We start from the raw sequence: 12,345 nt of genomic DNA, 5'->3' as shown, positions 1-12,345 counted from the left end.
GAATGTATATTCTGTTGATTTGGGGTGGAGAGTTCTGTAGATGTCTATTAGGTCCACTTGGTACAGAGTTGAGTTCAATTCCTGGATATCCTTGTTATCTTTCTGTCTGGTTGATCTGTCTAATGTTGACAGTGGGGTGTTAAAATTTCCCATTATTATTGCATGGGGGTCTAAGTCTCTTTGTAAGTCTCTAAGGACATGCTTTATGAACCTGGGTGCTCCTGTATTGGGTGCATACATATTTAGGATAGTTAGCTCTTCCTGATGATTGATCCCTTTACCATTATGTAATGGCCTTCTTTGTCTCTTTTGATCTTTGATGGTTTAAAGTCTGTTTTATCAGAGACTAGGATTGCAACCCCTGCTTTTTTTTTGTTTTCCATTTGCTTGGTAGATCTTCCTCCATCCCTTTATTTTGAGCCTATGTGTGTCTCTGCATGTGAGATGGGTCTCCTGAATACAGTAAACTGATGGGTCTTGACTCTTTATCCAATTTGCCAGTCTGTGTCTTTTAATTGGACCATTTATTCCATTTGCATTTAAGGTTAATATTGTTAAGTGTGAACTTGATCCTGTCTTTATGATATTAGCTGCTTATTTTGCTCGTTAATTGATGCAGTTTTTTTCCTAGCATCAACGGACTTTACATTTTGAAATGTTTTTGCAATGGCTGGTACCTATTTTTCCTTTCCATGTTTAGTGTTTCCTTCAGGATCTCTTGTAGGGCAGGCTTGGTGCTGACAAAATCGCTAAGCATTTGCTTGTCTCTAAAGGATTTTATTTCTCCTTCACTTATGCAACTTTGTTTGGCTGGATATGAAATTCTGGGTTGAAAATTCTTTTCTTTAAGAATTTTGAATATTGGCCACTACTCTCTTCTGGCTTGGAGAGTTTTTGCCGAGAGATCTGCTGTTAGTCTGATGGGCTTCCCTTTGTGGGTAACCTGACCTTTCTCTCTGGCTGCCCTTAACATTTTTTCCTTCATTTCAACTTTCGTGAATCTGACAATTATGTGTCTTGGAATTGCTCTTCTCGAGGAATATCTTTGTGGTGTTCTCTGTATTTCCTCAATTTGAATGTTGGCCTGCCTTACTTGGTTGGGGAAGTTCTCCCGGATGATATCCTGAAGAGTGTTTTCCACCTTGGTTCCATTTTCTCTGTCACTTTCAGGCACACCAATGAGATGTAGGTTTGGTCTTTTCATATAATCCCATATTTCTTAGAGACTTTGTTCATTTCTTTTTACTGTTTTCTCTACACTTCTCACTTCATTTCATTCATTTGATCTGGTATCGCTGACACTCTTTCTTCCAGTTGATCGAGTTGGTTACTGAAGCTTGTGCATTCGTCACATAGTTCTCGTGTTATGATTTTCATCTCTATCAGTTCTTTTAAGTACTTCTCTACATTGGCTATTCTAGTTAGCCATTTGTCAAATCTTTAAGGTTTTTAGTTTCATTGCGCTGGTTACGTAGTTCCTCCTTTAGGTCTGAGAAGTTTAATTGACTGAAGCCTTCTTCTGTCAACTCATCAAAGTCATTCTCCATCCAGCTTTGTTCTGTTGCTAGTGATGAGCTGTATTCCTTTGGAGGAGGAGATGTGTTCTGATTGTTTGAATTTCCAGCTTTTCTGCACTGCTTCTTCCCCATCTTTGTGGTTTTATCTGCCTTTGGTCTTTGATGATGGTGACATATGATGGGGTTTTGGTGTGGGTGTCCTTTCTGTTTGTTAGTTTTCCTTCTAACAGTCAGGACCCTCAGCTTCAGGTCTGTTGGAGTTTGCTTGAGGTCCACTCCAGACACTGTTTGCCTGGGTATCAGCAGCAGAGGCTGCAGAAGATAGAATATTGCTGAACAGCAGGTGTTGCTGTCTGATTCTTGCTCTGGAAGCTTCGTTTCAAGGGTGTACCCAGCCGTGTGAGGTGTGAGGTTCAGTCTGCACCTAGTGGTGGATGTCTCCCAGCTAGGCTACTCAGGAGTCAGGGACCCACCTTAGCAGGCAGTGTGTCCGTTCTCAGGTCTCAACCTCCATGCTGGGAGATCCACTGCTCTCTTCAAAGCTGTCAGACAGGGACATTTACCTCTGCTGAGGTTTCTCCTGCTTTTTATTTAGCTATGCCCTGTCCCCAGAGGTGGAGTCTACAGAGGCAGGCAGGCCTCCTTGAGCTGTGGTGGGCTCCACCCAATTCGAGCTTCCAGGCTGCTTTGTTTACCTACTTAAGCCTCAGCAATGGCAGGCGCCCATCACCCAGCCTCGCGGGCTCCTTGCAGTTAGATCACAGACTGCTGTGCTAGTAATGAGGGAGGCTCCGTGGGTGTGGGACTCTCTGCACCAGGTGTGGGATATAATCTCCTGGTGTGCCATTTGCTAAGAGCCTTGCTTATGTGCAATATTAGCGTGGGAGTTACCCGATTTTCCAGGTGTTGTGTGTCTCAATTTCCTTTGGCTAGGAAAAGGAATTCCCCTCCCCCTTGTGCTTCTCAGGTGAGGTGATGCCTCACCCTGCTTCAGCTCTCACTGGTTGGGCTGCACCTGCGGACCAGCACCAACTGTCCGACATGCCCCAGTGAGATGAACCCGGTACTTCAGTTGAAAATGCAGAAATCTCCCGTCTTCTGTGTCGCTCACACTGGGAGCTTGAGGCTGGGGCTGTTCCTATTCGGCCATCTTGGGCACACTCCCGGAGTTGAACCTTTGAATAGACCAATAGCAGGGTCCAAAATTGAGACAATAATTAGTAGCCTACCAACCAGAAAAAGTCCAGGATCAGATGAATTCACAGCCGAATTCTACCAGAGGTACAAGGAGGAGCTGGCACCATTCCTTCTGAAACTATTCCAATCAATAGAAAAAGAGGGAATCTTCCCTAACTCATTTTATGAGGCTAGTGTCATCCTGATACCTAAGCCTGGCAGAGACACAACAAAAAAATAGGAATTATAGGCCAATATCCCTGATAAACATTGAAGTAAAAATCCTCAATAAAATACTGGCAAACTGAATCCAGCAGCACGTCAAAAACTTATCCACTACGATCAAGTTGGCTTCATCCCAGGGATGCAAGGCTGGTTCAACATATGCAAATCAATAAACGTAATCCATCACATAAACAGAACAAATGACAAAAACCACAAGGTTATCTCAATAGATGCAGAAAAGGCCTTTGACAAAATCAACAGCCCTTCATGCTAAAAATACTCAGTAAACTAGGTATTGATGGAGCATATCTCAAAATAATAAGAGCTGATTATTACAAACACACAGCCAATAGCATACTGAATGGGCAATAACTTGTAGCATTCTGTTTGAAAACTGAGACAAGAAAAGGATGCCCTCTCTCACCACTCCTATTCATCATAGTATTGGAAGTTCTGGCTAGGGCAATCTTTCTTTCTTTCTTTTAATATGTCTTTTTCTAATTTTAATTTTAATATGTGTTTCTTTCTTTCAGTATGATGTATCATATTTTTTTTCCCTATGATAAGCCATTGTGGCATATCTGGCATGAATCCACCTTGATCATAGTGAATATTCTTTTCAGTGTGTTGTTGAATTTGCTTTGCTAGTGTCTTTTAAGGATTTTTATATCGATATTTATTAGATATATTGGTCTGTAGTTTGTGTGTATGTGTGTGTTCTTGTTTGGTTTTGGAATCAGGTTATGCTAACCTTGCAAAATTAGTTTGGAAATATTTTTTCTTTTAATTCTGGAATAGTTTGAGTAGAGTTAATATTAATTCTTCTTTAAATGTTTGACAGAATTCTGTAGTTAAGCTATCATATTCTGGGCTTTCTTTTGATGCAATAGCTTTCTGTACTGATTTAATCTTCTCACTCTATATCTGTTATATTTTCTATTTCCTCATAATTTAATATTAGAAGGTTGTATGTCTCTGGAAATTTATCCAATTATTCTTTTATTAAATTTAGTTACATATAGTTGTTCATAACAGCTTCTTATGATCCTTTGTATTTCTTTAATATTATCTGAAATGTCTCTTTTTTACCTCTGATTTTATTTGAGTGTTCTCCCTTTTTACTTCAGTATTCTTGCTAAAAGTTCATCAATTTTCTTTTTTCTTTTCAAATACCAATTCTTTTTTTATGTTTTGAATTGCTTCTCAGTCTCTATTGCATTTATTTCTGTGCTGAGGTTTATTATTTTCTTCTTTCTATTAATTTTGATTTTATTATTTCTTGCTTTTACAGAAGTGAGGGTTATCATTTAGTTACAATTTTAGGTTAAACTTAAGAACTAATCAATATTAAATTAATTTTTGTTTTTACTTCTACCAGCAGTTCAAGGTGTACTAAAGATAAAAAAAATCAATCATCCAAAGTTCAAAGTCTTAGTACATAATTGGTGAGGAGCTTGCACTTTGGTTTACAAAATCTTTAGATTCTTAGCTTTCAACTGCGTTTTCAAAGAGCCTAGCAATGGATCTCTTCATCATCCTGGTGATTTGTCTTTCTTGTCTGATTCTTCTTTCTCTGTGGAACCGAAGCTATGCCAAAGGGAAGCTTCCACCTGGCCCAACTCCTCTCCCCGTTATCGGAAATATTCTACAGTTAAATACTAAGAACATCAGCAAATCCATAAGCATGGTAAGTATGACTAATTTTCCTTTAGTTTTCTGCAGTGAGTAAGTCAGATATCCCCATAACTAAGCAATATATGTCCCCAGATACCAAGTTTTAAAGAGATGCCTTTATAGAGATGTGTCCATTAGACACCCAGATATGCCTTTATAATGTAGACATATAGAAGAACATGCAATTGGTACATCCAAAAGAAATGAAGAAATCAGCAAGTTTGAGGCAAATAAGTGTTTACTCCAGAACGGATGTTTCAACTGGAAAGCAATTATAGACTGTATCACCTAAGAGAAATGTTGGAGATAAATGCTTGGTGCCACAAAGTGAAACTAGCACTCAGGCAAAAGTTTTCTCAGCAAGGCAATTTACTTCTTCAGAGGGGTGCTGCCTGCATCAATCACGATCACAAGAGTATAGTGAACAAAGGAGAGAAGGAGGTTTTATCTCTTCCATGTAGTCTCTACCTCTGTGTCACTCACCCCATGGACTACGGTCAGACCACACAATCTAAGCTGACCTGATTAGCTATTTGTGAATATTTTCTTAAATAAGGAAGGGAAGGGAGATGTGAATTACAGTGGTTTTGGTGGGCCATGAAGTTTCAAAGGGTGGAATGGGTGCAGAGTGGGTAACTAAGTAAACAGAGGTGAGTTATTGATTAGAGCTGACAGGAAAGTAACTACGGGCAAGGAGGCATGGAGAACAAGAAAGTTGAGTTTGAGAACAAAGAACAAGGAAGTTAACAGGCTAAACCTTTGAAGAGAAATTCATTTTATGCAAGGAATATGGGGGCTTCCATTTATATAGGAACTCGTTTCAATTATATAAATTGTCAGATTTCTTCATTGGTAGATTAAGCAAATAATGCATCATCAGTCATTAGTACAAGAGTGCATTTGCATATTTGAATCAGATGTAACTTATATACAAAGTTTTCTTGTATTGTATATTGTTGAGAGCCCAGTTATTTGTGAAGAAAATGTTTTTCACAATTCCTTATTGACGTCAAAGTTTATCAGCAGTTCAACACGGCAGTAGTTGCTCAAGATGTGAGTCATTCCTGCCACCCGTGGAACATTACTAAGATCATTGATCCATGTTATGATTGTTGACATTGCCAGGAGCAGAAATTCTTTGTCAATATTGTAATCCAGGTTGCTTTAACTCTTCTTTGGTAAATGCTAGTGAAAATGGAACAGCTTTCAGTTTTCTAAATAAGCACCGATTTACAGTGTCACAGCACCACGTTTTCATAAAGCATATATGAATTGAAGTCAAGGGAATTACTAAGGGTTCAGATCTTTCATATTTCATACTGTAGTTCTCAATAAATGAGTAACTTCTCTACTCCAAGTTGTTTACATAGCAGTTGCTCTCTAAAGCCTGAAGAATGATGTGGAATCTGTCTTTCTCTTAAGAAAGCCAGTTACTGGAATACTGCTTCTGGAAGCTCATTCTTCCTATGCCTTGGCTTTGAATTGAAAGAGATTGTGTCAGCACCCCAGCTCATCTATTGATTATTTAAATTCACAGATTTAAGCAGGATTAAAACCTCTCTTCGCTTTAATTTCCATTTCTTGAAGATGTAAATAAGAAAGATTTTGCACAGGTTACTTAAGTACACCACATTTTCTATAAGTAATTAAATACCTCCTTGCATGGTGCATGTGAGTTTCAATGGCAAAAGAAAATTTAAAGTGACCCCATCATTAAGGAACTTACAGTTTAGAGGATAGGAATATATTTATGAAACAACAATGCAAGTAAAGGTATGATTACAAACTGTGTAACAGGGACATGGTAGAAAGAGACCATGTAATTTCAAGGGACTAACCAGTTAGAGGAGCATTCAGGCATTCAGCAAAGGGTTCTCTGAGTAATTGAAGTTGGAGCTGATAATTGTAAGAATGATTAGGAATTAAACATATCAAATATCAACAAAACCCAATTTCACATGTTTTTAATCTGGGGGAGAATTGCTTCTGTTGATGAAAAGAGTCAAACTGCAAAATACTTGAAGAGATTTATTCTGAGCAAATGTGAGTGACTATGACCCATGACACAGCCGTCAGGAGATCCCGAGAATATGTGCCCATGGTGGTCAGGGCACAGTTTGGTTTTATACATTTATACGTTTGAGTATGTACACATGAGACTCCTGTCAATACATTTAAGATATACATTGGTTTGGCCCAGAAAGGTGGGATAACTCGAAGCAGTGGGAGAGGGGTTGCTTCCATGATATCCAGAGTTTAAAATTTTGTGATTGACGATTGGGTGAAAGAGTTATTGTTAATAGAGAGGAATGTCTGGTTTATGATAAGAGTTGTGGGGACCAAGGTTTTATCATGCAGATGAAGCTTCCAGGCAGCAGTCTTCAGAGAGAATAGATGGTAATTGTTTCTTATCAGAGTTAAGGTCTGCCTTAATGTTAAATGTTGGTCAGCTTTTGCTGAATTGCAAAAGGGAAGAGGGCATAATGAGGCATGTTCAATGCCCCCTTCCCATGATGGCATGAATCAGTTTTTCAGGTTAAATTTGGAGGGACCTGGCCTAGAGAGGAAGTCTGTTTAAATTGCTGGTGGTAAGGGAGTGGGGCCAGCTAGCGGTGAGAGGGGTGCTTTGAATTTTATTTTTGGTTTATACTTCTCTCCCTAAGACCCTGAAAAGAGGACAAAAGTGTTTGTAGTTCAGAGACTAAGTAAGAATATGGTACAAGCTGAGAGTAGAGAGGGATGCAGGGGACAAGATATGCAGGCTGTGCAAGGATGTAAAAAACACTTGTTTTTGTCATAAGATCAATATGGGCCGAGCCTGGTGGCTCACACCTGTAATCCCAGCACTTTGGGAAGTGGAGGCAGGAGGATCACCTGAGGTCGGGAGTTCGAGACCAGCCTGACCAACATGGAGAAACCCCGTCTCCACTAACAGTACAAAATTAGCAGGGTATGGTGGCACATGCCTGTAATCCCAGCTACTTGGGAGACTGAGACAGGAGAATCACTTGAACTCGGGCGGTGGAGGTTGCGGTGAGCAGAGATCCTACCGTTGCAGTCTAGCCTGGGCAATAAGAGTGAAACTCTGTCTCAAAAAAAAAGGAAAGAAAAAAAGAGCAATGTGATACCATTAACATGCTTAAAGGACAGTCAGGTTAACATCTTCCTTGTGAAAAGGTCACTATAGTTTGTAGAATGAATTTTTAGGTTGGCAAAAAAAGTTCTACACTAGAAAAGTTGAAATATTGTAAGTCCTATATCATTTAGGATACCACATAAGCTGATATTACAGAAAGATGATGCTGAAAGAAGATAGGAGATTATTTCTATCTCACACAAGAAACTCTAGGTGCTCGCTGTCAGCTTGCCTCTCTCCATGATGCCATTAAGAGAACCAGTTTTGTTTTTTTTTAAATCTTTGTAGTTCTAGTATCTTCTGCCTCTAGACTATTTTTCTCATTTGCATGGTCATAGTAGGGGCATCTCCATGCTATTATTTCAACCCATGGGTAGGGGCAGAAATGAAGGGGAAGCAATTGTCTGTTATGCACAAATGTCGAATTTTATCACAACACCGTGCTTACGTGAGTTCATGGAAACTGAGTCACATGGCTGCATCTAGCTTTGAGTGAAGCTGGGAAATATGTATGACCACATTGCTATGTTATCATGCATTATAAAAATATGGCAGTATCTTGTGCTAAAAGTAAATTTATCAAGAATGAACAATGATGGACAATTATGAGACTACACATGAGGCAAAGTAGATGGACTTCTCTTAACCCAAAGAAGAAACACAGAATTTACTGTAATTGTAAGAAGATAGGAGAAAGTTGGCACAATTATTAATTTGGCATAAAAATTTAATAAAATAATAGGAACAAAATGTATAATATAGCCCCTGTGATATAGTAGGGGCTGAACAAGAAATAAATATTGAAGCTGATACTAACACTAATAGAATTGTTACTAATAAAATGATGATAATTACTATTCAAATACTTTCTTTTTATCAAATAATTGATTCTAAAGAATTAAATTTTATATACTTGGTGGAGAAGTATTAAAACATCTTTCTGGCAAGTTTAAAAATGTTTCCCTAAGCTATCTACATTTTATTTTTGAAATTTACACTTTATTTGCATCTGCTATTCTTTTTGCAGCTAGCAAAAGATTATGGCCCTGTGCTCACTGTTTATTTTGGCATGAAGCCAACTGTGGTGTTACATGGATACGAAGCAATTAAGGAAGCACTGATTGATCAGGGAGAAGTATTTTCTGGCCGAGGGAGTTTTCCAGTGGCAGAAAAAATTACCCAAGGATTCGGTATGCTTCCCTTTGGGGTATGTGTGTGGGTCTGTAAGTTGTAAAAATTTGAAAAATTTGAAGAAATTGAGAAATCGTAAGTATTAAAAAAATTTATGAAACACACTTTTCGTATTTTCTATCTGAGGCTAAGAATAATTTTTCTATAAAGGATCATTAATCTATATTTAAAATCTGTGAAAGTGACACAATGTCCCTGTTAAACATTATATTCATGATAACAAGCCATCTAGTCACTAATTTTTCACGAATTTGTTACAAAGAGAAGTTCATCATAAATTATGGTCAGTTGAAAAAATAGAAAAGCAATAGAGAGATGAGAGAGAGAAGGAATATTACTTAGTTATCTTATTCACCAAATATTTTGCTGCCGGGTCTTAGTCATGGATACCCAGAGATTATTTTAGGAAGCTTGAATAGTGTGCATGGAACCACATGAGTTTGGAATATTTCTATCCTCACCTTCAAATATGATTCTAAAAAAGCATGAGCAATATTAGAATACAACAGAAGAAAAAGCATAAAGCAAACGTATGTTCTGAAAACATCATGGAGAAACATGATCAGAGTATGAGTATGTATCAGAATTGATATTAGAAAAAGTTTTTTTGATTAAGTGCTGGAAATTTCTTTTATTTGTTTTTGGAGCTAGCCTTAAACTATCAAGTCTTCTGGTGGATCACAGGGTTCTGGCAAACAGAGATATGACCTGAACGGGGTTCTGACTTCTTCTGAACTGTTTTCTTTTTTTTTTTCTTTCTTTTTTTTTTAAATCATGTCAGCCCCTTTATTTATTTATTTATTTTTAAATTTATTTATTTATTTTTTTATTATTATTATACTTTAAGTTCTAGGGTACATGTGCATAACGTACAGGTTTGTTACATATGTATACTTGTGCCACGTTGGTGTACTGCACCCATCAACTCGTCAGCACCCATCAACTCATCATTTACATCAGGTATAACTCCCAATGCAATCCCTCCCACCTCCCCCCTCCCCATGATAGGCCCCGGTGTGTGATGTTCCCCTTCCCGAGTCCAAGTGATCTCGTTGTTCAGTTCCCACCTATGAGTGAGAACATGCGGTGTTTGGTTTTCTGTTCTTGTGATAGTTTGCTAAGAATGATGGTTTCCAGCTACATCCATGTCCCTACAAAGGACACAAACTCATCCTTTTTTATGGCTGCATAGTATTCCATGGTGTATATGTGCCACATTTTCTTCATCTAGTTGGTCACTGATGGACATTTGGGTTGATTCCACGTCTTTGCTATTGTGAATAGTGCCGCAATAAACATACGTGTGAATGTGTCTTTATAGCAGCATGATTTATAATCCTTTGGGTATAGACCCAGTAATGGGATGGCTGGGTCATATGGTACATCTAGTTCTAGATCCTTGAGGAATCGCCATACGGTTTTCCATAATGGTTGAACTAGTTTACAATCTCACCAACAGTGTAGAAGTGTTCCTATTTCTCCACATCCTCTCCAGCACCTGTTGCTTCCTGACTTTTTAATGATTGCCATTCTAACTGGTGTGAGATGGTATCTCATTGTGGTTTTGATTTGCATTTGTCTGATGGCCAGTGATGATGAGCATTTTTTCATGTGTCTGTTGGCTGTATGAATGTCTTCTTATGAGAAATGTCTGTTCATATCCTTTGCCCACTTTTTGATGGGGTTGTTTGTTTTTTTCTTGTAAATTTGATTGAGTTCTTTGTAGGTTCTGGATATTAGCCCTTTGTCAGATGAGTAGATTGCAAAAATTTTCTCCTATTCTGTAGGTTGCCTGTTCAGTCTGATGGTAGTTTCTTTTGCTGTGCAGAAGCTCTTTAGTTTAATGAGATCCCATTTGTCAATTTTGGCTTTTGCTGCCGTTGCTTTTGGTGTTTTACACATGAAGTCTTTGCCCATGCCTATGTCCTGAATGGTACTACCTAGGTTTTCTTCTAGGGTTTTTATGGTATTAGGTCTAACATTTAAGTCTCTAATCCATCTTGAATTAATTTTCATATAAGGAGTAAGGAAAAGATCCAGTTTCAGCTTTCTACTTATGACTAGCCAATTTTCCCAGCACCATTTATTAAATAGGGAATCCTTTCCCCATTTCTTGTTACTCTCAGATTTGTCAAAGATCAGATGGCTGTAGATTTGTGGTATTATTTCTAAGGGCTCTGTTCTGTTCTGTTGGTCTATATCTCTGTTTTGGTACCAGTAGCATGCTGTTTTGGTTACTGTAGCCTTGTAGTATAGTTTGAAGTCAGGTAGCGTGATGCCTCCAGCTTTGTTCTTTTGACTTAGGATTGTCTTGGAGATGTGGGTTCTTCTGCACTGTTTTCTAAGAGGCTCCCTGGAAATGTTTCCTATGAGCCTATTTTTTCCCCTTGATCTGGTCTTGACTCTGGCAGCCTAATATTGAACTTCTTTGATGTTTCCTTCCATATTTCATGGGTAAGATTTAACAAATAGAGGGGAAATGTTGAAATGAGACTAGCTGTCTGTTTAATGACTGTACCCCTTATCTGAGAAATGATTATCAGGAGATATCTTCCAATGAAAAAGTGCTGTCTCACATTCTCCTGATAATTCCCTCTTCTTGTTATTTCTCTTAAAATTAACTTACAATTTGAAAAGCCAGCCCTGAAAATTTAAGCTATGACCAGGACTCACCATGTTTATTGCTGCAGGATCATGAGCAAGCATTTTGCCTTTATGATTTTTAGCATCCCGTAAAACGGGACAAAGCCTTCAGTTTACAGAATTATTCTGAGGTTTAGTGCAGCTGGTGGATTAAGAATAGTTTAGCAATATGCAAAATTAAGAATCCTGACCGTTAAATAGTAGTTTAGGTTCAAAGAGGAGGCAGGTGTGATGAAGGGCTCAACGTGAATCACTGAAGCTGACACCATTATATTTACATCCTGCTGAAATGTCAATATCAGCTCCTGAGATGAGAACTGTCAGCTCGTATTCATGACAATGAAGAATATTTTCTCTCTCTGTTTTTTCTTTTGTGTTGATAGGAGTTATTTTTAGCAATGGAGAAAGATGGAAGCAAATTCGGCGTTTCTCTCTCATGGTTTTGAGGAATATGGGAATGGGGAAGAAAACAATTGAAGACCGAATTCAAGAGGAAGCCTTGTGTCTGGTGGAAGCATTAAAAAAAACCAATGGTGTTTATTTCTTCATATAATTAACACTAATAGTTTGGGTAGAACAAATGGTATTGTAAATAGACTACAGAATATGATGATGGCTGAAGTATCATAGTTTACTTTTTGCTCACATAACAGAATTAGGAGGTGAAGTGTTTGGAATAACAGTCTTTTTAGGTACCAGGTTAATTGGGCTTTGATATCTTCAGCAAATGTCTTTGAATATCATCAATGGTTCATATCTCTGTGTGATACAGGAAGGAGAAAA

At 38.1% G+C, this 12,345-nt stretch overlaps 1 protein-coding gene across 8 annotated transcripts in view; it reads left to right on the top strand.

Moving 5' to 3' along the window:
- CYP2C76 (cytochrome P450 family 2 subfamily C member 76) overlaps nucleotides 1-12,345 on the top strand; it is a 59,102-nt gene that overhangs the window by 33,523 nt on the left and 13,234 nt on the right. For 3 of the 8 annotated variants that reach the window (XM_045361237.3, XM_045361236.3, XM_065521165.2), the window contains 3 exons: nucleotides 4,506-4,605; nucleotides 8,756-8,918; nucleotides 11,946-12,095. In XM_045361237.3, coding sequence (XP_045217172.2) covers nucleotides 4,603-4,605; nucleotides 8,756-8,918; nucleotides 11,946-12,095 — 316 coding nt within the window. In that variant the 5' untranslated portion in view covers nucleotides 4,506-4,602. Of the gene's footprint in view, nucleotides 1-4,381; nucleotides 4,606-8,755; nucleotides 8,919-11,945; nucleotides 12,096-12,345 lie in introns of those variants that run through there. The other 5 variants (XM_045361234.3, XM_045361238.3, XM_074002248.1 and 2 more) reach the window with 5 other exon arrangements.

This window comes from Macaca fascicularis, chromosome 9, assembly GCF_037993035.2.
Source record: "Macaca fascicularis isolate 582-1 chromosome 9, T2T-MFA8v1.1".
NCBI lineage: Eukaryota > Metazoa > Chordata > Mammalia > Primates > Cercopithecidae > Macaca > Macaca fascicularis.
Note: the sequence above shows the minus strand (reverse complement) of the source record. Positions and strands in the feature narration are given on the sequence as shown.